This window comes from Aegilops tauschii, chromosome 3, assembly GCF_002575655.3.
Source record: "Aegilops tauschii subsp. strangulata cultivar AL8/78 chromosome 3, Aet v6.0, whole genome shotgun sequence".
In the NCBI taxonomy this organism is placed as follows: domain Eukaryota; kingdom Viridiplantae; phylum Streptophyta; class Magnoliopsida; order Poales; family Poaceae; genus Aegilops; species Aegilops tauschii.
In genome coordinates, this window is record NC_053037.3 from 494,261,257 (window position 1) to 494,287,404 (window position 26,148).

A 26,148-nucleotide genomic window follows, 5' to 3' on the forward strand; every position below is an offset into this window, starting at 1 on the left:
CGTTTAATTTTTTATATAATTTTCAGAATTTTTTTACATATGTATACCTAAAATATAGCCCAATAGGCCTAAAAACCAGCCCAACAAGTTGAAAATGTGCAGCCCAGCATGCTAAACGGACCATCGGGCCGGCCCGTTTACTAATCAGGCCGTGCCTGGGCCGGCACGGCACGGCCCGGCTATTAAAACGTGCCATGACGGGCCGTGCCGGGCCAGGCACGATTAGCACAGGCCGTGCCGGGCCGGCCTGTTTGGCCAGGTCTGCTCGGCAGCCACGTCAAAAAAAAAAGACTCGGCAGCAAGCGGAGCAAAGGCTCGCGTATCTCGCCTGCGGAAAGAGAGGGGCGATAGAGAGACACGCGCGGCCGCCGGCGATGCTGTCGGCGCGGAGCCTGCGGAAGGCGTCCATCCCGCCGTCCCTTCTCTCCGACCCCTCGCCCGGCTGCCTCCAGCCCACGCGCCTCGCCGTCCACGTGCGTACGCCGCCGCACCGTATCCGTTGCGCTTGCGCACACCTCTCCTCGCCCACGCCTCCAAGAACCCTAAACCCTCGGCTCTAATCCCTGCCCTCTGCTTCCCCCTGTCCCAGGTCAATGGCGACGGCGGCTCCTGCTCCGCCTACTTCGCCTCCGGTTGCCGCGTCTACAAGCTCGAGGTCTCCCCCTCTCTCCCCTCCCCCGGAACTGTAGCGCGGAACCACACTGTACAGTGGTGCCTATGTTCTATTGCCATCAGAAGCTTAATTAGTGGATTGGATAGAGTTAATTAGTTGCTTGAGTGCTTCGAAGAATTTCGGAAGTTCTGTAGCTCATTTGAATCATGGATGCTGCTTTCGAACCGGGCACACAAGTCGTTGCTCTTGCTGGCTAGAGTCCATATTAGTTAGGACTTTGGAACGCAGCTATGCAAGGACATGGTGCTAGTTCTTTTCAGCTCTGCCATTGCCCATCAGCGATGCTCCATGAGAATAGTATAATTTGTCATGTATGGGGGAACAATTGTTAGTACTTTGTGTTACTGGGGGGTCATGTCTGTGATGTATGGGGTTATTATTAAGTTGATTTCCCTTTCTATTTATCTTGGAGCTTAAAGATATCCATGGAAGAGGAGATGCTGTCCAGAGGAAAAGAGAGCCTGTTGATTCCTATCAATGCACAGGTAACACTCTCGCTTTTCTAGAGCTTATCAATGTTGGGTGCTTATTTACTGTGAAGTCCATTCTAATTGAAAGGTCATAAGCTCGTCGGTTGTGGACCGCTGCCCGCATCGTTCGGAGATTCAGAGTGTAGTTCTGGCTGAGGGTGAAGGTGCGATCTTCAACAATTTCATAATAGTGTGGTGCCATATAGTATTTCCCAGAAAAACATGCTGTAGTTGGGCTCTTGGCATACCATAGGGGCTGAAATAGCCATCAAATTTATAAACAGTATATACAATCCGATGTCCCTTAGAGTTGGCGTATCCAGCTTTACCTGGTGTAACTATATCATACAGGGAGCATGCATGACCATACGTATTATACCTGAAGGACACTATCTTAGACATTGTCTCTGCCTCAACATTTTGCTTGACCACCAGGAGTCATAATTTCCACCAACCATTGCCTGCAGGCGCACTTTGATTTTTCAGCAATGCGCTTTAAGACTTGGCTATTTAGTAGTTTTTACCTTAGGTTTGTAAGTTGAGCGCACAGTTACAGGGTATTTAAGAGGTTATGGAATTATAAGCACATGCAGCGTGCTAGGTTATTAAGCGCTGGTACTAACCATATATGTTTCTGTTGTATCCCCCCGTACCATTCCCTGTATGGCTATAGTTAGTTCTTGTGTCTTCCTAAAATATAACCATGTGTATCATAGAACATATTTCATATTCAATGTTTTGTGACTTTCCAGGTGATAGCTGCTTGATTTTGGGAACCGTCGACTCTTATGGTCACCTCATTGTATCCCGTTTGGACACTGTGGCTGAGGGTAACTTTACTACTTTGTATTTTGAGTGGATAGCATGGTTAAATCCATAAGCATATCATATGTGAAAATTTTCATTTCTATTTATATATGTCATTCTTAATGCAATAAGCTTCATGAAACTGCTTCAGATTTGCATAATACAATCCATTTTATGCCATGTTGTAGCTTCCTTATTCTATCTGATCCTGCTGGATAATACCATAAACCATAAAACCGGGACGCTCAAGCTTCCTGAAGAGAAGCTTAATGAGACCATTTTTAACAATAGGTTTTCCGGCAAATCAAGTGGTTCCCTTTTTAAGATGATCTTATTCTTGGATTATCAACACAACATATGAATATGTCATTGTTAAACTTGCTCAGACATCGACAGGGCATCCTATTCAGTACCACCTCACGATAGTGGTGTCGGAGAAGGAAGTTGGGCTGGGTTGTGTTTTAGTCCAACACACCATTCCACGGTACATTTATTGACTTGAATTACCTACAAAATTCACCCATCATCCTTGTTCAAACTTAATTTGGTGCATTTCCCACTGACTTTTATATTTAGTGTAGCATAAAATCAATGCCATTGCACTTTGCATGCGGCAAAATCCATACAATTTGGTATTCTTTTCAGGTAGCTGTTGCTCGTGAATTGTGTAAGAGCATTGATATCTATGATCAAGATATTCATATTCGGAGTTTACGTACGTAAGTTTTCCTCTTACTAGAATATTTAATGTTTGTTGTCAGAGTCATCTGTTTTGCTCTAGAAGTTGGATTGCCTCTACATGTGCTGGTACAGTAACATGTTCCTTTCCACATGATTATGTCTTCCCATTCGTGCATTCTTCTCATACGACCTTTACATAATTAGTTGAAGGAGGCCTTGAGGGTGAAACACACAAACCCGCTTTACATCCAAGTTATTATCGTACCTAACTTCCTATGTCCCGTAGAATATCTGAGCTGAACTTTATTTTGTAAAACAAAAACTGCAGGTTATGGTACCCATCTTCAGTAAGGTTTCCTCAATGCTTTCCTCAAGGGAGTGAATGTAGCTCGATATTGGCAATTACTGAAGGTCCTCAGGTTAGACACCAGGCAGCCCCCCCTGTTATATTTACATTCCTCTACACTCTTTTCACATGGTGGTTAATTGCAGCTGAGCATCTGGGACTTCAGAATGCATAACAACGGTGGATGTGTACAACGCGTTTCTGGTCCTACTGGAGGCATACTATACTCAGTCTGTACCTCTCCTTCAGGACTGATTGCTGTCGGTGGAACTGATCGTGCTGTAACAATCTATGATCCTCGCAGGTTGGGTTGCTTGTTTTCTTGTTTTAGTTCAAGGATCTGACATGCAGTTGCATGTTTGCTGCAGTACCAGAGTGATTGAAAGTTCAGTTTATGTTTTGTGTATAGGTGGTCGGCCTTATCAAGATGGGTGGGCTGCTCCAAGTATGAGGTTGGTCTACCTGCTTCTGATGTTACTTTCTGTAGCTGATACAGTGAATTTAAAATCAAACAACCTGAAAAATTATTATTATTAAATATATCATAAAGTGTGAAAAGAAGATTTGATGTTTCATGAAGCAATGGAGGTCTCAGCTAGTGTATTTGCTTTCATACCCAGATAACTGGTCTTTCGTTTTCGTCAGTGGACCAATCCTTCATATACGTCCAAGGTGTTGATTATGAGGTGTGCATCCAACTAATTTCCCTTGGACCTTACTTTGTGTATCTCATAGTTCTTTTGCTGTTACTGCTGCTTAGTAATTGTGGCCTCTCTGTTACATATTGTGTATTTTTGTTTATGGTTGGTAAAATAGTTTCTAATTATAACAATAGAAACTCAGCTTATTTGGTGACATTTTTACTACTTCTAGAATTTCAGTATCTTAGGCAACTGTATCAAATTCTTCTTCTGGACATGACATTATTGATTTGTATTTTCTGAAAAAAGATGAAAATGTCAGCAGTGAACTTCTCTTCTTGGATAGTTGCAATATAGTAAAGAACTTCATCATGGTTCAGCTTAAGACATGAGCTCCTATGATCCTTTTGCACATCCGCGGAAATTGTAAGTGCCCTAACATCGCTTCACTGCAGATTACCTGTGGACGCTGGAGAGAAAGTGAGCGTGCATTCTCATTCCGAGGTGATTCGAACTGGCTGGGCTTTTCAAAGGTACTACCCTGCCCCCACCCCAGTGGGAGGAAAAATAGCCTCAGACAAAAAAAATTATATATGCATACCAGCGCAACAAATGTACTGTCGAAGTCCCTAATGCGGCAATGTGTTTCTGATCTGCAGTGTGCGAACACAGATGTGGTTGCTGGGTGGTGCGAGTCTGGAAGTATCTTCGTTGCTGATGTTAGGCAGGATCTCTCGGTAATTGGGGTTTAAGGCGGCGAGAGTGCACGAGCATCCTTTTTCTTTTTTGCGAATGAAACTTAGTATTACTCAACCCCACGGGTACAATCAGCGAGACACAGGTTCTCGACGTTCTCCGGGCCAGAACAAAGCCAAACTGCAGTACGATTGCTACGCCTAGCATAACTAGCTAAGAAGTGACTAATATAGTTCTGGTCTCGCTTTACAAGAGTAATACAAGTGTGACGTGTGCTCAACAGAGCTTTGATCTCCTCCACTATAGTCATGTGTCTAGAAAGATCTTGTTTCCTCTTCTTAACATATTCTCCCCCATTCTTGGGGCAGAAGTTTCTTGTTGGTTCTTGTATCATCACTCATCAGAGTTATGTTAATAAGCTTTGCTGGCTTACAGTACAATGCTAAATTTGGGTGTGCTTAGAGCAACTCCAACGCGGCGACCCAAACAGACGGTGATTTTGTCTGCTTTTACCCATTTGGGTCGGCTCGGCGGACACCCATGTCCGCTTTCGCATTTGAGTCGGCACTTGCGCCCAACGCTGACCTGACCCATTTTTTAGTTGGCGTGAAAAAAAAATCACAAATATTTGAAAATAAAAAACGTTAATTAAACATTAGTGATGGCCACAATGGCCGGCGAGAGTCCATGAGTCTGCTTTACATTAAGAGAAATAACATTAAATAAAACTTAAAACTAGGAGACGCGTTGCCCTAGGCGTCGGCGTCGGGGCCGGTGAGGTCGATGAGCGTCTGCGCCGGGCCAGCCCAGGGGAACGCCGTCTCCCAGGCTGTGGCGACGTCGTCGGCCGCTGGTTGTACCGTCATCGGCTGCGCTGGCGCATGGCCCGCCGCGGGCACGGCGCTCCTCCGCCTCCGCCTCGCGGCGCTCCTCCTACGCGTCGTGCTCCAGTTGCTCAAGCTCCTTACCCTCGCGGCGCTCCTCCATCAGCATGCGCCGCCGCCATTGCTCCAGGTAGATCTGCTCCTGGGCCGGTGTCACCCCAAGCCAGATGGGGGGCGCGCTGACCCACTCGCGCACGTATCCGTGCCATGTGTACTGCTCGGGCTTGACGGTGGACGACGACATGAGCAGCGCCGGCGGGACGACGCAGTCGCCGGCAGCGGAGAGCGCCATGGCCTCCGACAGCCGGTCCTGGTACGCCGCCTCCTCTTCCTCGCTTTCGCGGAGGGCAGCCGCCAGCGCCGCCCGGTAGGCGGCCTCCGCCTCCTGGTCCTCGTCGCGCACGACAAGGGGCGGCGGGGTGCCATCCTCCACGTCGCGGCCGTCGCGCCGTCGCAGCTCCTCGTGCTCCAACGCCAACCGGACCTCCCAATCGGGAGAGTCTGATGCGTAGGCGGGGTTAAGGTGCTGCTGCCGACGCCGCACCTCTTCCGCGCCGACTGCGGGTGCGGTGCTTCAAGTGCCACTTCGCCTGGTGCACTGGGACGCTGATGCGCTGCCTTGGCCGGCGGGAAGACGCCGACGGAGGCGGGGGGAGCGCGCGCGAAGGGCCGGCGGGGGCCTTGCCCTTGTTCTTGGCGGAGAAGAACCCCATGGTGGCTAGGGTTGTCCGACGGGGAGCAGAGGGTGGCTAGATGGGGACGGGCGTCTGGAAGAGAATGAGGACGCCCCCCCCCCTTCCCACACGCTCGGATTAAAAAAGGTCGCCACGCCGTCGCTGACGCGTGGGCCCGCGGTCGCCACACGTCATTAATAAAGACGCGGGAGGTAGTGACCGCCCGTCAGGTGGGGACGCGGCGGACACCGAAAGGACGGGCGGCGCGTCCGCGCCGATGCATTTCAGGCCCAAATTTGGGCTGGAAATGGGACCGCGCGGACGCGATTTGGGAATGGGTTGGTGCGTTGGGCCATTACTTTTTCCGCGGCGAGCCAAACAGACGGCGGGGTCGCCGCGTTGGAGTTGCTCTTATTGTTCGGTTAGTTATTTTGTTTCATGTCTTGCATGTGATTCTGTTCGCTAAATGTCTCTAGCATTATGTTTGAACATTATTTTGATGTTCTGTTTGTATTGTGCTCTACATCACTATACATACTGGCAGCATAAAAAGAAAAATGCAAATCAGACAGAATATAAGCTGCTGATGAGATTCCTTTTTGCTCAAATGCAGCCTTCCGCTCTACACATTATGATCCCATTTAAGATGTTTATGCTATTTCTACTAGGTTACAACAACTGAGTTAACTCCAATAAACAGAAGAATGGCAAACAAACAAATCAAAATCTATATAGCTGTAAGGGGATAGCTACTGAGCTTGGTTCATGTCTACCACTCCATTGAGTTTGTTCTTCTAAGATCTTGTGACGGCGTTTTTGCAATGATGACTGGAGTCACCTTTTCCTTGAGCTGCATGAAGTAGATAAATTTGTTCAGACAAGCATCTAAAATGAATTAAAAACCACGAAGACAGGGATCATTTTTTCTTTTCCGGAATACGAGTAAGGGGAGTCACATACTGACTAAAAAATATAGAATTCTTTTAGGCAATGATGGCGCCTGAAAGAATTTTCTTTTTTTGAAGGCAATTAATCTGGAAAATCAACTGGATGTGAACTACTCCATTTCTAAGCCGAGATGCAGACCATTCCCTATCCACATGAACATGATGTGTGATCAGACCACTTTGCCTGGAACACGTTTCTAACTATAAGTCTTTTCAAAGATTTCAATATAAACTACATATGAATGTATATAGACATGTTTTAGAGTATAGATTCACTTATTTTGCTCTGTATGTAGTCCATATAAAATTTCTGAAAAGATTTATATTTAGGTACGTATGGAGTAAAAAATACATACGACGAACGCAGTGCCTGATTGACAAATGGGTGATGTCACGGAAAAGTGCTAAGCAAAAGACTGCAGGCTGTGATCATTTTAATAAGAATGGCCTATGAAATGTACCCACGTTGAGTTGGAAAGGGTCCAAACTCCAAAGTAAAGAAAATGACATACTAGAACATAGACGATCTCACGCTTGGCATGTGGCTCGTGCTGTGTGGACGTGGCCGAACGCTGTCGACATCGCATCTTACTTAATTGACAAGCCACTTAGTGGACAGCCGGTTAGGGGCCTTAAGCACGTTAGCTCATTGGAGTGCCAAATTGGCGAAGGACAGCACATCATACAGTCCACAGTAGAGAAACCATAGAGCATGCTTATCTGATGCATTAATGGGCATACAGTAACCATGATTATGTTCTGAAACGTGTATTCCCACACAAGATCAAAGCACTGTCAGGCAATATTTTTAAGTGTGCCGAAGAATGTTGGCAGGCTAAGACGGAAGGCTGAGTTATGCTTTCTGAAAGTATATTTGATAGAAAACATCGCGAAACACTGACCCACCAAGTGGTAGAAAATCTTCTAGTGTTCACAAGGTTGCAATTTCTAGAGTAAAGGAGGTAATGGGATCCAAATCCAGGCTATTGAGCTTCATGCTGCGATCAGTCCGCTCAAAGTAGAGGAGAAGGGCAATCTACTTCAATGAGATAGATTGTGTTTTCTGTTAGCGGGCTGATCATAATCACTAGTTAGCCATTCAAATCCTAATAACTTTGGAATCGTGTGGCATACTATTATGTGGTAAAGAAAGAAGTACTTTCTACACTTAGAATCATGATCGAATTTCAAGCAACATCTCATAAACATACCTCTTTAAGCCGTCTCTGGTTTGCCTCCTCCTGGAACACACCAAAGACATATCACCATGAGAGTTCTAAAACCGTAGCTAATGGAACACAGATGCACTGAAACAAACATGCAATGCAAGATCTAGTCATGGAAACTCGGCTGAAGAAAACTCGGCTGAAGAAAGGGCACAGTCACATTCTATACCTGCTCTTTGGACAGGTGGGCGTTCTCCTCTTCGAGCTGCGTGACCAACGACTCGAGCTCGGCTATGTAGGCCTGGAGCGGACGAACCAAAATATTACCGCCAAACCACTCCGTCAAATTCGCATGGCCAGAAGGAGCTTTCGATCTTTGTGTAAAAGTAAGTAAAGGCAGTACTACGTAACGAGTTTGTACCGCCCACCTGCTTCCTCTCTCGTGACCTCGCAGCGGACTCGCGGTTCTTGATCATCCGCTTCTGCCGCTGCATCGCGGCGCGGTCCATGGGGTCCATGAGCTGCCGCTTCCTCCCCCTCCCGCCGCCCCGCGCGCCCTCCGCCCCGCCGAGAAGCGCCATCGTCGGCATCGCTACCTGCTCCTCCGCCCCCCTGACGACGGCGCCGTCCTCCCTCGCCAGGAAGTCCTCCAGCGTCATCTCCGCGGCCCCGCCAGCGGTGGCCGGGGCCGCCTCCTCCTCCCCGCCGCTGCCGCCAGTGATCTCCCTCCACACCTCGTCCACCGTCCGCCGCGCGGTCGCCTGCTGCCGCGGCGCCGCCGGGAGCGGCGGGACGGGGGGCGACGCCGGCCGGTCGTGCGCCGGCGTGGGCGCGTCGCTGTAGATGCCGCGGAGCAGCTCCTCCACGTTCATGGACCCCAGCCCGCTGCCGCCCCCGCCCCCGCCGCCGGGCCTCCCCGCGGCCTGCGCGAAGCGCGCGAGATCCGACGCCGTGTGCGACGGCTTCGACGACGACGCCATCACCCTCGACGACGCCATGCGCTCGCCGCTCTCCCTCCTAGGCCCACCTCCCGGCCGACGCCGCTCCGTCCCCGTCCTCGCCGGAGGTTTCCGGACCGGCGCGGGGCGGTGGTTGGTTTGGCTGGCTGGTCAGAGCAGAGGGGGCCGGGCGAGCTCCCTGGAAACGTGGGGGAGACGCGTTGGTTGGCGTCGCGTGCGCGCGTGCGTGCTCTCGGCTTCTCGTGGCTTCCGCTCCGCTCCTCGCCCGAGTGTTACGGAAGGTGCGTGCGATTACGGCGCGAGTGACCACTGACCGGCGCGATGTGATGTGAGGAGATCGGCGGGGAAGATGGGGCGGGGGGTTTATAGCCGTCGATTGGCCAATGATTGACCGTGCTTTCGCGCGGGTTCGGGGTTTGATTTGATCTCCCGTCGGATCGGGCGCGCCGGCAGCACCTTGGATTGCTTCCTCTTGCCTTTTTCTGACCTGGCCCCGCTGGGCAGGTGACGTATACTGTGGGTGCCAGGGTAAACAGGATGAAGATAAGATGGGATCGACTGCGGCCTCGTCTCACCCGTGCGGTGCTGTGGCTCATTTGTGTGGTTTTTTTAACATTAATAACTTTATTCCTCATATAATAGCCATGTCATTTACAATATGTGGAAGAATAAATTCAAGGGGATTGGAGTCCCAAAATTGAGATAAACCAAGACTAAAGCAGTGCTTTGCTAAATAATCAGCAACAAGATTGGTTTCCCTTCCGCAATGAACAAAGCTAACATTTGAAAAGTCCATCGCCAACAGACCAGTCTCGGTGATGATTGGCACATCGGGACCCATGTAAGCATCAAGGTCTGAAACTGCCTCCAATGCATTTAAACTATCTGATTCAATGATCATATTGGAGCACCCGATATTTGAAGCCAGATAAGACCACACCGAATAGCCTTTATCTCTGCCGAAACCACTGATGCTACATGAACCAAAGGCCATGTTGCCGCTGCGATAAAATTACCCCGATCATCTCTCGCCACAGCTCCACGAGCTCCTGCCAAGGTCTCCGCATGAAATGACGCATCTACATTAATTTTCACACAACCCGTCTCAGGTTTCTTCCATATTTGATCAGATTTTCGAACTGGCTGATTCGGAGTATTTGCACGGATGAAGTTCATGGCCAATACCCGAATTGACACAGCCGTCTTATCAGGAGGTTGCACGGGCACTCCTTTCACCGCTTGCTTCCTCTGCCACCAGATATACCACATGGAAACAAGTATAAACTCTGGAGCCGGTATTTCATGTACCATAGTTCGAAGTTGTAGGAGTATCTCTAAGTTAATAGAACCAGACCGGTCCTGAGCTACCGCATGCCTGATAGTTTCTCCAAGATTGAGCGCAGACCATACCTCGTTAGCCCTTGTGCATGTGAAGATACAATGTTGTATGTCATCCAGGCCAACTTTGCATAGCGGGCAATGTGGAATCAGAGGTATGTGTCTACCCGCAAGAACTCCAAAGCATGGTAAAACGCCCTTAAGTACCTTCCATCCGAAGTACTTTATCTTTCCCGGGATTCTCAATTGCCATAAGTCCTTCCAAGTTGGGTTGATTTGGGACCTTCCGGGACAGTCTGAACGAGCAAAGTGGTTTCCGAACTAGTGATTGAACTCTACGTGGTAGGCCGAGCGTACTAAGAAAGTACCTGACCTAGTAAATTGCCATGCTACAAAACCTTCTACTGCTTCAACGTGTAAGGGGATTTGTTGTATTCTGTACACATCAACAGGTAGAAAGATGTCACGTAGGAGTTCACCATCCCACTGACCCATATGCAGATCGATTAATTCCTCCACTTTGGACATCATTGTTCCTCCTCTTGGGGGTAATAATTTTCCTTGACTCGCTAGCAGGAATCCAGGGATCATCCCAAATGTTAATATGTGATCCCGAACCAACACGCCAAATGCACCCTCTTTTGAAAGTTTGGGTACCTGCGACGATACTCTGCCATGTAAATGATGAACCCTTCTTTGGCCCAGCACTCAATATATCACCATTGGGGTAATACTTGGCTTTCAATACTTGTGCACACATAGAATCAGGTCTTTGGAGAAGTCGCCAACACTGCTTTGCTAACATAGCAAGGTTAAAGCTGTGTAGGTCTCTAAATCCCATACCACCTTTCTTCTTTGGAACACACATTTTCCACCATGCAAACCCATGCATTTTCTTCTTTTCCTCTCACTCTCCCCACCAGAAGCCAGAAATCTCATCTGTAATTGATTTGCACACTCCCTCGGGCAGTTTAAAAATAGACATTGCATATGAATGAATAGCTTGTGCAACAGATTTCACTAAAATTTCTTTCCCTTGTACTGATAGGATTTTCTCCTTCCGCCATTAGGATATGAGATTCCAGTAAAAAAAGATAGTATGAGATTGCAGTGTTTGTGTTCATATTGTAAAAGCCTCCCAGCCCCCCCCCCCCCCACACGCACACATCCCCGCCCATCCCTCTGTTGGGGAACGTAGCAATAATTCGAAATTTTCCTACGTGTCACCAAGATCAATCTAGGAGATGCTAGCAATGAGAGAGAGGGAGTGCATCTTCATACCCTTGAAGATCGCTAAGCGGAAGCGTTACACGAACGCGGTTGATGGAGTCGTACTCGCGGCGATTCAAATCGCGGAAGATCCGATCTAGCGCCGAACGGATGGCGCCTCCGCGTTCAACACACGTACAGCCCGGGGACGTCTCCTCCTTCTTGATCCAGCAAGGGGGGAGGAGAAGTTGAGGGAGAACTCCAGCAGCACGACGGCGTGGTGGCAATGGAGCTCGTGGTTCTCCGGCAGAGCTTTGCTAAGCACTACGGAGGAGGAGGAGGAGTTGGAGGAGGAGAGGGCTGCGCCAAGGGAAGGGTGTGGCTGCCCTCCCACCCCCTCACTATATATAGGGGGAAGGGGAGAGGGGGCCGACCCCTCTAGATGGATCTAGAGGAGGAGGCGGCGGCCAGGGGAAACCCTAGATGGGTTTGGGCGCCCCCACCCCTTAGGAAACTTGCCCCCCAAGCCGGGAGGGGCGGCTGCCCTAGGAGTGGCGCCCCCACCTCTCCTGGTTACGTGAGAGGGGTTGGGAGGGGCGCACAGCCCCTTAGTGGGCTGGTTTGCCCCTTCCCCTTGGCCCATAAGGCCCCCCCAACGCTTGCCGGGGCCTCCGAAACCCCTTCCGGACATGCTGGCCATAGCCTGGTACCCCCGGAACAATTCCGGACTGCAATACCCTTAGTCCAATATACCGATCTTCACCTCCGGACCATTCCGGAGCTCCTCGTCATGTCCGGGATCTCATCCGGGACTCCGAACAACCTTCGGTAACCACATACTATTTCCCATAATAACTCTAGCGTCACCGAACCTTAAGTGTGTAGACCCTACGGGTTCGGGAACCATGCAGACATGACCGAGGCACCTCTCCGGCCAATAACCAATAGCGGGATCTGGATACCCATATTGGCTCCCACATGTTCCACGATGATCTCATCGGATGAACCACGATGTCGGGGATTCAATCAATCCCGTATACAATTCCCTTTGTCTATCGGTATGTTACTTGCCCGAGATTCGATCGTCGGTATCCCAATACCTCGTTCAATCTCGTTACCGGCAAGTCTCTTTACTCGTTCCGTAACGCATGATCCCGTGGCTAACTCATTAGTCACATTGATCTCATTATGATGATGCATTACCGAGTGGGCCTAGAGATACCTCTCCGTCATACGGAGTGACAAATCCCAGTCTCGATTCGTGCCAACCCAACAGACACTTTCGGAGATACCTGTAGTGCACCTTTATAGTCACCCAGTTACGTTGTGACGTTTGATACACCCAAAGCACTCCTATGGTATCCGGGAGTTGCACAATCTCATGGTCTAAGGAAATGATACTTGACATTAGAAAAGCTCTAGCAAACGAACTACACGATCTTGTGCTATGCTTAGGATTGGGTCTTGTCCATCACATCATTCTCCTAATGATGTGATCCCGTTATCAATGACATCCAATGTCCATGGTCTGGAAACCATAACCATCTATTGATCAACGAGCTAGTCAACTAGAGGCTTACTAAGGACATGTTGTGGTCTATGTATTCACACATGTATTACGCTTTCCAGTTAATACAACTATAGCATGAACAATAGACAATTATCATGAACAAGGAAATACATTAGTAACCATTTTATTATTGCCTCTAGGGCATATTTCCAACAGTCTCCCACTTGCACTAGAGTCAATAATCTAGTTCACATCACTATGTGATTGTAATGAATCCAACACCCATGGGGTTTGTTCATATCTCGCTTGTGAGAGAGGTTATTAGTCAACGGGTCTGAACCTTTCAGATCCGTGTGTGCTTTACAAATCTCTATGTCATCTTGTAGATGCAGCTACCACGCGCTACTTGGAGCTATTCCAAATAACTGCTCTACTGTACGAATCCAGTTTACTACTCAGAGTCATCCGGATCAGTGTCAAAGTTTGCATCGACGTAACCCTTTACGACGAACTCTTTTACCACCTCCATAATCGAGAAAATTCCTTAGTCCACTACTAAGGATAAGTTCGACCGCTGTCATGGGATCCATTCCTGGATCACTCTTGTACCCCTTGACTAATTCATGGCAAGGCACACTTCAGGTGCGGTACACAGCATAGCATACTGTAGAGCCTACGTCTAAAGCATAGGGGATGACCTTCGTCCTTTCTCTCTCTTCTGCCGTGGTCAGGTCTTGAGTCTTACTCAATACTCACACCTTGTAACACAACCAAGAACTCCTTCTTTGCTGATCTATTTTGAACTCCTTCAAAATCTTGTCACGGTATGTATTCATTTGAAAGTATTATTAAGCGTTTTTTATCTATCCTTATAGATCTTGATGCTCAATGTTCAAGTAGCTTAATCCAGGTTTTCCATTGAAAAACACTTTTCAAATAACCCTGTATGCTTTCCAGAAATTCTACATCATTTCTGATCAACAATATGTTAACAACATATACTCATCAAAAATTCTATAGTGCTCCCACTCACTTCTTTGGAAATAAAAGTTTCTCATAAACTTTGTATAAACCCAAAATCTTTGATCATCTCATCAAAGCGTACATTCCATCTCCAAGATGCTTACTCCAGTCCTTAGAAGGATTGCTAGAGCTTTGCATACTTGTTAGCATATTTCAGGATTGACAAAACCTTCTGGTTGTATCACATACAACCTTTCCTCAAGAAAATCGTCGAGGAAACAATGTTTTTGACATCCTATCTGCAAGATTTCATAAATAATGCAGTAACTGCTAATATAATTCCAACAGACTCTAAGCATCGCTACGAGTGAGAAAGTCTCATCGCAGTCAACTCCTTGAACTTGTCGGAAAACATCTTAACGACAAGTTGAGCTTTCTTAATGGTGACACTTACCATCATTGTCCGTCTTCCTTTTAAAATCCATCTGCACTCAACAGCCTTACGACCATCAAGTAGTTCTTCCAAAGTCTATACTTTGTTTTTATACATGGATCCTCTCTCGGATTTTATGGCCTCGAGCCATTCGTCAGAATCTGGGCCCACCATCGCTTCTCCATAGCTCGTAGGTTCATTGTTGTCTAGCAACATGACTTCCAAGACAGGAGTACCACTCTGAAGTAGTACGCATCCTTGTCGTCCTATGAGGTTTGGTAGTGACTTGATCCGAAGTTTCATGATCACTATCATAAGCTTCCACTTCAATTGGTGTAGGTGCCACAGGAACAACTTCTTGTGCCCTGCTACACACTAGTTGAAGTGACGGTTCAATAACCTCATCAAGTCTCCACCATCCTCCCACTCAATTCTTTCGAGAGAAACTTTTCCTCGAGAAAGGACCCGTTTCTAGAAACAATCACTTTTGCTTCCAGATCTGAAATAGGAGGTATACCCAACTGTTTTGGGTATTCTATGAAGATGCATTTATATGCTTTGGGTTCGAGCTTATCAGCCTGAAACTTTTTCACATAAGCGTCGCAGCCCCAAACTTTTAAGAAACGACAGCTTAGGTTTCTCTAAACCATAGTTCATATGGTGTCGTCTCAACGGAATTGCGTGGTGCCCTATTTAAAGTGAATGCGGTTGTCTCTAATGCCTAACCCATAAACGATAGTGGTAATTCGATAAGAGACATCATGGTATGCACCATATCCAATAGGGTGCAGTTATGATGTTCGGACACACCATCACACTATGGTGTTCTGCGGTATTAGTTGTGAAACAATTTCCACAATGTCTTAATTGTGTGCCAAACTCGTAACTCAGATATCTCTATGATCATATCATAGACATTTTATCCTCTTGTCACGACGATCTTCAACTTCACTCTGAAATTACTTGAACCTTTCAATAATTCAGACTTGTGTTTCATCAAGTAAATTATCTTAGCATCTACTCAAATCATCTGTGAAGTAAGAACATAACGATATCCACTGCGTGCCTCAGCACTCATTGGACTGCACACATCAAATGTATTACTTCCAACAAGTTGCTCTCTTGTTTCATCTTACTGAAAACGAGGCCTTTCAGTGATCTTGCCCATTGGTATGATTTGCATGTCTCAAGTGATTCAAAATCAAGCGAGTCCAAACGATCCATCTGTATGGAGTTTCTTCATGCATATCTACCAATAGACATGGTTCGCATGTCTCAATATTTTCAAAAATGAGTGAGTCCAAAGATCCATCAACATGGAGCTTCTTCATGCGTTTTATACCAATATGACTCAAATGGCAGTGCCACAAGTATGTGGTACTATCATTACTATCTTATATCTTTTGGCATGAACATGTGTATCACTACGATCGAGATTCAATAAACCATTCATTTTAGGTGCAAGACCATTGAAGGTATTACTCAAATAAACAGAGTAACCATTATTCTCCTTAAATGAATTACCGTATTGCGATAAACATAATCCAATCATGTCTATGCTCAACGCAAACACCAAATAACAATTATTTAGGTTTAACACCAATCTCGATGGTAGAGGGAGCGTGCGATGTTTGATCACATCAACCTTGGAAACACTTCCAACACATATCGTCATCTCACCTTTAGCTAGTCTCCGTTTATTCCGTAGCCTTTTATTTCGAGTTACCAACACTTAGCAATCGAACCGGTATCTAATACCCTGGTGCTACTAGGAGTACTAGTAAAGTACACATTAATATAATGTATATCCAATATACTTCTGTCGATCTTGCCTGCCTTCTCATCTACCAAGTATCTAGGGTAGTTCTGCTTCAGTGATCGTTCCCCTCATTACAGAAGCACTTAGTCTCGGGTTTGGGTTCAACCTTGGGTTTCTTCACTAGAGCAGCAACTGATTTGCCGTTTCATGAAGTATCCCTTCTTTCCCTTGCCCTTCTTGAAACTAGTGGTTTTACTAACCATCAACAATTGATGCTCCTACTTGATTTCTACTTTCGCGGTGTCAAACATCGCGAGTTGCTCAAGGATCATCATATCTGTCCCTGATATGTTATAGTTCATCACGAAGCTCTAATAGCTTGGTGGTAGTGACTATGGAGAACCATCACTATCTCATCTGGAAGATTAACTTCCACTCGATTCAAGCGATTGTAGTACTCAGACAATCTGAGCACATGCTCAACGATTGAGCTTTTCTCCCTTAGTTTGCAGGCTTAAGAAACTTGTCAGAGGTCTCATACCTCTTGACGTGGGCACTAGTCTAAAATCCCAATTTCAGTCTTTGGAACATCTCATATGTTTTGCGAAGTTTCAAAAACGTCTTTGGCGCCTCAATTATAAACCGTTAGCATTACGCACTGAACTATCACGTAGTCATCAAAACGTGTATGTCAGATGTTCGCAACATCCACAGACGACGCTCGAGGTTCAGCACACCGAGTGGTACATTAAGGACATAAGCCTTCTGCGCAGCAATGAGGATAATCCTCAGTTTACGGACCCAGTCCGCATAATTTCTACTATCAACTTTCAACTAAATTTTCTCTAGGAACATATCTTAAACAGTAGAACCAAAGCGTAAGCTATGACATAATTTGCAAAGGCCTTTTGACTATGTTCATGATAATTAAGTTCATTTGATTATTTAATGAACTCCCACTTAGATAGACATCCCTCTAGTCATCTAAGTGATACATGATCCGAGTCAACTAGGCCGTGTCCGATCATCACGTGAGACGGACTAGTCATCATCGGTGAACATCTTAATGTTGATCGTATCTACTATATGACTCATGTTCGACCTTTCGGTCTCTTGTGTTCCGAGGCCATGTCTGTACATGCTAGGCTCATCAAGTCAACCTAAGTGTTTCGCATGTGTAAATCTGGCTTACACCCATTGTATGTGAACGTTAGAATCTATCACACCCGATCATCACGTGGTTCTTCGAAACAACGAACCCTCGCAACGGTGCACAGTTAGGGGGAGCACATCTCTTGAAATTTTAGTAAGGGATCATATTATTTATGCTACCGTCGTTCTAAGCAAATAAGATGTAAACATGACAAACATCACATGCAAATCATAAAGTGACATGATATGGCCAGTATCATCTTGCGCCTTTTGATCTCCATCTTTAAGGCGCGGCATGATCACCTTCGTCACCGGCATGACACCATGATCTCCATCATCATGATCTCCATCATCGTGTATTCATGAAGTTGTCTCGCCAACTATTACTCTACTACTATGGCTAACGGTTAGCAATAAAGTAAAGTAATTACATGGCGTTTTTCATTGACACGCAGGTCATACAATAAATTAAGACAACTCCTATGGCTCCTGCCGGTTGTCATACTCATCGACATACAAGTCATGATTCCTATTACAAGAACATGATCAATCTCATACATCACATATATATAATTCATCACATCCATTTGGCCATATCACATCACATAGCATACCCTGCAAAAACAAGTTAGACGTCCTCTAATTATTGTTGCATGTTTTACGTGGCTGCTATGGGTTTCTAGCAAGAACGTTTCTTACCTACGCAAAAGCCACAACGGTGATATGCCAATTGCTATTTACCCTTCATAAGGACCCTCTTCATCGAATCCGATCCGACTAAAGTGGGAGAGACAGACACCCGCTAGCCACCTTATGCATCAAGTGCATGTCAGTCGGTGGAACCTGTCTCACGTAAGAGTACGTGTAAGGTCGGTCCGGGCCGCTTCATCCCACAATGCCGCTGAATCAAGATAAGACTAGTAACGGTAAGCAAATTGAACAAATCATCGCCCACAACTACTTTGTGTTCTACTCGTGCATAGAATCTACGCATAGACCTAGCTCATGATGCCACTGTTGGGGAACGTAGCAATAATTCTAAATTTTCCTACGTGTCACCAAGAACAATCTAGGAGATGCTAGCAACGAGAGAGAGGGAGTGCATCTTCATACCCTTGAAGATCGCTAAGCGGAAGCGTTACAAGAACGCGGTTGATGGAGTCATACTCGCGGCGATTCAAATCGCGGAAGATCCGATCTAGCGCCAAACGGACGGCCCCTCCGCGTTCAACACACGTACAGCCCGGGGACGTCTCCTCCTTCTTGATCCAACAAGGGGGGAGGAGAAGTTGAGGGAGAACTCTAGTAGCACGACGGCATGGTGGCAATGGAGCTCGTGGTTCTCCGGCAGAGCTTCGCTAAGCACTACGGAGGAGGAGAGGGCTGCGCCAAGGGAAGGGTGTGGCTGCCCTCCCACCCCCTCACTATATATAGGGGGAAGGGGAGAGGGGGTCGGCCCCTCTAGATGGATCTAGAGGAGGAGGCGGCGGCCAGGGGAAACCCTAGATGGGTTTGGGTGCCCCCACCCCTTAGGAAACTTGCCCCCCAAGTCGGGAGGGGCGGCTGCCCTAGGGGTGGCGTCCCCACCTCTCCTGGTTACGTGAGAGGGGTTGGGAGGGGCGCACAACCCCTTAGTGGGCTGGTTTGCCCCTTCCCCTTGGCCCATAAGGCCCCCCAATACTTGCCGGGGCCTCCGAAACCCTTTTCGGACATGCTGGCCATAGCCTGGTACCCCCGGAACAATTCCGGACTGCAATACCCTTCGTCCAATATACCGATCTTCACCTCCGGACCATTCCGGAGCTCCTCGTCATGTCCGGGATCTCATCCGGGACTCCGAACAACCTTCGGTAACCACATACTATTTCCCATAACAACTCTAGCGTCACCGAACCTTAAGTGTGTAGACCCTACGGGTTCGGGAACCATGTAGACATGACCAAGACACCTCTCCGGCCAATAACCAATAGCGGGATCTGGATACCCATATTGGCTCCCACATGTTCCACGATGATCTCATCGGATGAACCACGATGTCGGGGATTCAATCAATTCCCTTTGTCTATCGGTATGTTACTTGTCCGAGATTCGATCGTTGGTATCCCAATACCTCGTTCAATCTCGTTACCGGCAAGTCTCTTTACTCGTTCCGTAATGCATGATCCCGTGGCTAACTCATTAGTCACATTGAGCTCATTATGATGATGCATTACCGAGTGGGCCCAGAGATACCTCTCCGTCATACGGAGTGACAAATCCCAGTCTTGATTCGTGCCAACCCAACAGACACTTTCGGAGATACCTGTAGTGCACCTTTATAGTCACCCAGTTACGTTGTGATGTTTGATACACCCAAAGCACTCCTACGGTATCCGGGAGTTGCACAATCTCATGGTCTAAGGAAATGATACTTGACATTAGAAAAGCTCTAGCAAACGAACTACACGATCTTGTGCTATGCTTAGGATTGGGTCTTGTCCATCACATCATTATCCTAATGATGTGATCCCGTTATCAATGACATCCAATGTCTATGGCCAGGAAACCATAACCATCTATTGATCAACGAGCTAGTCAACTAGAGGCTTACTAGGGACATGTTGTGGTCTATGTATTCACACATGTATTACGGTTTCCAGTTAATACAATTATAGCATGAACAATAGACAATTATCATGAACAAGGAAATACAATAATAACCATTTTATTATTGCCTCTAGGGCATATTTCCAACACCCTCCACTGCCGAAAGGATTTATCGCCTTTTGTTCTCTATATAGCAGCATCCCTTTGGTTAGCTTTTGTTGTCTTGATGATGGTAATGAAGGTGTTGTGTCGAATATAGGTTCTCTGACTTAAATCCCATCTCGATGCTGGTTGATCCGGCATTGCTGAGAGGAGCTTGAGAATTTCCGTCCCGTTGGTGTGGTTCCATCGATAAGACGACAACATCTTCTTCTTCACTAGTCCCTTCTTTCATGCCTTTACAAGCAGGTTGTGATTCTGTTATGGTGATATTGGTGGGTCAGCTTATGTAGATCAGGGTGGTGATCCACTGATATGCTTCATATGGTTATCTCGCCATCATAGACGATAGTGTGTTGTGGCGATTCAACGTGATTTTCTCATTTACAACTCTTCGATGTACTCTGGATGTTGTCCATCGCTGACACGAGAAATGGTGGTGCAACGAATTTCAACTTCGTTTTGCTTTCGGAGCATGCCGTCAGCATGTTCTTGCGATATTGGTGTGGTGGCCTGTCTAGATCAGGGTACTGCCCACCGATATGCTTCACGGGGTTGTCAATCGCCATCATGCACCTCAAACCGTTGTTGCGTTGAATCAAGGAGTTTTGATCCTCTATAAGTCTTTGCATATACTTGAGTGGTTAAATCTCTCGATGGTATCCATTGTTGGCGAGAGCAATCGTAGCACAATGATGTTGAACTTCAAATGTCGCTTTGACAAGAATTTTGAGGCATACAGTCTTAATTGAAACTTCATTTACTGCCATTTTTGTGTCTGAGGGAGTCCTGGACTAAGGGGTCCTCGGGCGTCTGGCCTGTTTGACATGGGCCGGACTGATGGGCTGTGAAGATACAAGACCGAAGACTCTCACCCGTGTCCGGATAGGACTCTCCTTGGCGTGGAAGGCAAGCTTGGCGTCCGTATATGAAGATTCCTTTCTCTGTAACCGACTTCGTACAACCCTAGTCCCCTCCGGTGTCTATATAAACCGGAGGGTTTAGTCCATAGGGACAACCATAATCATACATGCTAGACTTCTAGGGTTTTAGCCATTACGATCTCGTGGTAGATCAACTCTTGTAATACTCATATTCATCAAGATCAATCAAGCAGGAAGTAGGGTATTACCTCCATAGAGAGGGCCCGAACCTGGGTAAACATCATGACCCCTGTCTCCTATTACCATCGACCTTAGACGCACAGTTCGGGACCCCCTACCCGAGATCCGCCGGTTTTGACACCAACATTGGTGCTTTCATTGAGAGTTCCGATGCGTCGTCTTCAAGAGGTTCGATGGCCCCGTCAATCATCTACAACAATGCCGTCCAGGAGGAAGTTTTTCTTCTCGGACAGATCTTCGTATTCGGCGGCTTCGCACTGCGGGCCAACTCGCTTGGCCATCTAGAGCAGATCGACGGCTACGCCCCTGGCCATCAAGTCAGGTTTGGAAGCTTGAACTATGTCGCTGATATCCGCGGAGACTTGATCTTCGACGGATTCGAGCCCACGGCAGCTGCTCCCTGCCACAGCGATGAACAGGACTTAAATCTGTCATCGGACCATACCCAGGAGATAGCGCCTGTAACTGCTCCGGCCCTAGATCCGGAGCAGATTGTGCCATCCGAGGACGGGAAGCTCAACCCCGCCATGGAAGCTGCAGACTCAGCGGCGTTGGAGCCGCACACAAACCCCACCTCAAGCGGGATCTGTGCCACCGGAACCTCGGACCCGTCTCCGGCCACAGGTTCTGAACCACATGCGTCCAAGTACGTCGAGCCCGATCAGGCGCCGGTCGCCGAATTCAGCGCCGCGGACATTTTCCAGCACTCACCTCTAGGCGATGTGCTGAACTCATTAAAAACACTCTCATTAGCAGGGGACTCATAGCCGAATTATATCCGGTTCGAACTAGGGGTTGATGACAGGGAATTTTCGCTTCCCACCCACCTCCCACTTCATAGCCACTGTCGAGGACTTAACCGACATGCTCGATTACGACTCCGAAGACATCGACGGTATGGACGATGATGCCGGAGAAGAGGAGGCCCAAAACCCGCCGTTTACCGGACGTTGGACGGCCACTTCCTCGTATGACGCGTACATGGTGGATACACCCAAAGAGAATAGCGACGATGACAAGGAAGACCCAGTCGAGGATAAACCTTTTGAGATACAGCCAAAGCGTCGACGTCAGCGGCGACGCTGCAAGTCACGCCGTGGAAAAGACAGCAATACCGGCACAGGAGAAAACAATACTCCGGACGATGCCGAAGACAATGAAGACCCCGTTGAGCCAGTTTCCGAACAGGACAAACGGGAAGATGGGCAAGTTAGCCCTAACGAATAGGCCATAAATGAAGACTCGGAGGACAGTAATTATCTTCCGCTCTCCGAGGATGAGGTGAGCCTCGTCAACGAGGATTTTATCGTGCCTGAGGAACCTCTCGCGCAGGAGCGCTTCAAGCGCCGGCTAATAGCCACTGCAAGGAGCCTGAAAAAGAAACAGCAGCAGCTTCAAGCTGACCAAGATCTGCTCAACGATAGATGGACTAATGTCCTGGCAGCCGAGGAACACGGCCTAGAGCGCCCAGCCAAAAGTTATCTGAAGCGCAAATTGTTACCTCAATTCGATGAAGAGGCGCTGGAGCCCGTAGCACCAGTGCGTAATATTGCTGACCGACCACCACGTGGCTGGGACAAAGCGGCAACCCAAGCCGAACACCAGCCCGTACTACCTCGCCGTAATGGTAGAGATAAAACAGCTCGGAAATATACATATGACCTCCGACAGCACCTGGACAGTAGAGCAGGACAGACCAGGTCGATCTACGGATGGTGGGGACGCGCCTCGACGCGCGATGACGGCTATCCAACCGGACGCGATAAGCATAATCACGCCCGGTCTGAAAACCGCAGACGGACTCCATCCGAGCTACGTCGCGGCTTGGCCCGATATAGAGGCGCCGCACACCCCCTCTCCTTCACCGATGAAGTAATGGAGCACGAATTCCCAGGAGGGTTTAAACCCGTGAATATCGAATCATATGATGGGACAACAGACCCCGCGGTGTGGATCGAGGATTTTATTCTCCATATTGATATGGCCCGCGGTGATGATCTTCATGCCATCAAATACCTTCCACTAAAACTCAAGGGACCAGCTCGGCACTGGTTGAACAGCCTGCCTGAAAACTCCATTGGCAGCTGGGAGGACCTGGAAGACGCCTTCCGCGATAACTTCCAAGGTACATACGTCCGACCTCCGGATGCCGATGACCTAAGTCACATAATCCAACAGCCCGGAGAGTCAGCCAGGAAATTCTGGATTAGGTTCTTAACTAAAAAGAACTAGATCGTCGACTGTCCGGATGCCGAAGACCTAGCGGCCTTTAAACACATCATCCGCGATGAATGGCTCGCCCGACACCTCGGCCAAGAAAGGCCGAAGTCCATGGCAGCCCTCACGGCGCTTATGACCCGCTTTTGTGCGGGCGAAGATAGCTGGCTAGCCCATACCAATAACAATGCAAGTGAACTTGGCACTTCTGAAGCCAGAAATAGCAATGGCAAGCCCCGACGCAACAGACACAAGCGTTGAAGCAACGGTGATAATACCGACGACACCGCAGTCAACGCCGGATTCAATGGCTCCAAGTCCGGCCGACGAAAGAAGCCATATAAGAGAAACAATTCGGGCTCATCCAGCTTGGACCGCATACTCGACCGCCCATGTCAGATCCACGGCACCCCTGATAAACCAGCCAATCATACCAACAGAGACTGTTGGGTTTTTAAATAGGCCGACAAGTTAAATGCCGAAAACAAGGAGAAGGGGTCGCAAAGTGAGGGCGACGACGAGGAGCCCCGTCCACCGAATATAGGGGGACAGAAGAAGTTTCCCCCTCAAGTCAAAACGGTGAACATGATATACGCTACCCATATCCCCAAGAGGGAGTGCAAGTGCGCGCTCAGGGACGTCTATGCGATGGAGCCAGTCGCCCCAAAATTTAATCCATGGTCGTCATGCCCGATCACCTTTGATCGGAGGGATCATCCGACCAGTATCCGTCATGGCGGTTCAGCCGCACTGGTCCTCGACCCAATAATTGATGGATTCCACCTGACGCGAGTCCTCATGGACGGCGGCAGCTGCCTTAACCTGCTCTATCAGGATACAGTGCGCAAAATTGGCATCGATCCATCAAGGGTCAAGCCCACCAAAACTACCTTTAATGGAGTTATACCAGGTGTAGAGGCTTGGTGTACGGGCTCAATCACACTTGAGGTTGTCTTAGGATCCCCGGACAACTTCCGAAGCGAGGAGTTGATCTTCGATATCGTCCCCTTCCGCAATGGCTATCACGCACTGCTCGGACGAACCACATTCGCTCGATTTACTGTGGTGCCACACTATGCTTATCTCGAGCTCAAGATGCCCGGACCATGCGGGGTCATAACAGTCAATGGAAACACGGAGCATTCCTTCCGTACTAAAGAACACACCGCGGCCCTGGCAGCGGAAGTACAGAGCGGCCTTTTAAGGCAGAATCTTAATTCAGCGGCCAAGCTCCCGGACACTGTCAAACGAGTCCGGACCACTCCGCAGCTTGACAGTCCGGCTCATCAGGAGTCAGACTAGTGCTACCTCTTGAGCACTGCGTTGGTTTTCCCTTGAAGAGGAAAGGGTGATGCAGTAAAGCAGCGTAAGTATTTCCCTCAGTTTCTGAGAACCAAGGTATCAATCCAGTAGGAGGCCACACACGAGTCCCTCGCACCTACACAAACAGATAAATCCTCGCTACCAACGCGATAAGGGGTTGTCAATCCCTACACGGTCACTTACGAGAGTGAGATCTGATAGATATGATAAGATAATATTTTTGGTATTTTTATGATAAAGATGCAAAGTAAAATAGAAATCAATAAAATAACTAAGTGTTGGAAGATTAATATGATGGAAAATAGACCCTGGGGCCATAGGTTTCACTAGTGGCTTATCTCAAGAGCATAAGTATTTACGGTGGGTGAACAAATTACTGTTGAGCAATTGACAGAATTGAGCATAGTTATGAGAATATCTAGGTATGATCATGTATATAGGCATCACGTCCGAGACAAGTAGACCGACTCCTGCCTGCATCTACTACTATTACTCCACACATCGACCGCTATCCAGCATGCATCTAGAGTATTAAGTTCATAAGAACAGAGTAACGCTTTAAGCAAGATGACATGATGTAGAGGGATAAACTCATGCAATATGATATAAACCCCATCTTGTTATCCTTGATGGCAACAATACAATACGTGCCTTGCTGCCCCTACTGTCACTGGGAAAGGACACCACAAGATTGAACCCAAAGCTAAGCACTTCTCCCATTGCGAGAAAGATCAATCTAGTAGGCCAAACCAAACTGATAATTCGAAGAGACTTGCAAAGATAACCAATCATACATAAAAGAATTCAGAGAAGATTCAAATATTGTTCATAGATAAACTTTATCATAAACCCACAATTCATCGGTCTCAACAAACACACCGCAAAAGAAGATTACATCGAATAGATCTCCACGAGAGAGGGGGAGAACATTGTATTGAGATCCAAAAAGAGAGAAGAAGCCATCTAGCTAATAACTATGGACCCGAAGGTCTGAGGTAAACTACTCACACATCATCGGAGAGGCTATGGTGTTGATGTAGAAGCCCTCCGTGATCGATGCCCCCTCCAGCGGAGCTCCGGAAAAGGCCCCAAGATGGGATCTCACGGGTATAGAAGGTTGCGGCGGTGGAATTAGGTTTTTGGCTCCGTATCTGGTAGTTTGTGGGTACGTAGGTATATATAGGAGGAAGGAGTACGTCGGTGGAGCAACAGGGGGCCCACGAGGGTGGAGGGCGCGCCCAGGGGGGTTGGTGCGCTCCCTACCTCGTGCCCTCCTGGTTGATGTCATGACGTAGGGTCCAAGTCCTCTGGATCATGTTCGTTCCGAAAATCACGTTCTCGAAGGTTTCATTCCGTTTGGACTCCGTTTGATATTCTTTTTCTGCGAAACTCTGAAATAGGCAAAAAACAGCAATTCTGGGTTGGGCCTCC

General features: G+C 47.8%; 2 protein-coding genes across 2 annotated transcripts; one reads left to right on the top strand and one right to left on the bottom strand.

Annotated features, from left to right (window-relative positions):
- The first annotated feature begins 300 nt into the window (after positions 1-300).
- Positions 301-4,761, top strand: LOC109760285 (uncharacterized). Its single transcript, XM_020319110.4, has 13 exons — positions 301-473; positions 590-655; positions 1,093-1,158; positions 1,232-1,307; positions 1,896-1,973; positions 2,337-2,434; positions 2,596-2,669; positions 2,960-3,050; positions 3,124-3,281; positions 3,387-3,429; positions 3,598-3,663; positions 4,074-4,151; positions 4,278-4,761. The coding sequence occupies exons 1-13, from the start codon at positions 375-377 to the stop codon at positions 4,368-4,370; spliced, it is 1,086 nt and encodes a 361-aa protein (XP_020174699.1). The 5' UTR covers positions 301-374; the 3' UTR covers positions 4,371-4,761.
- A 1,682-nt stretch (positions 4,762-6,443) lies between these two features.
- On the bottom strand, positions 6,444-9,261 carry LOC109760286 (bZIP transcription factor 12). The gene is made up of 4 exons (XM_020319111.4): positions 8,414-9,261; positions 8,215-8,286; positions 8,031-8,060; positions 6,444-6,722 (listed from the first exon to the last, which is right to left on the bottom strand). The coding sequence occupies exons 1-4, from the start codon at positions 8,981-8,983 to the stop codon at positions 6,642-6,644; spliced, it is 753 nt and encodes a 250-aa protein (XP_020174700.1). The 5' UTR covers positions 8,984-9,261; the 3' UTR covers positions 6,444-6,641.
- Positions 9,262-26,148: the final 16,887 nt, after the last annotated feature.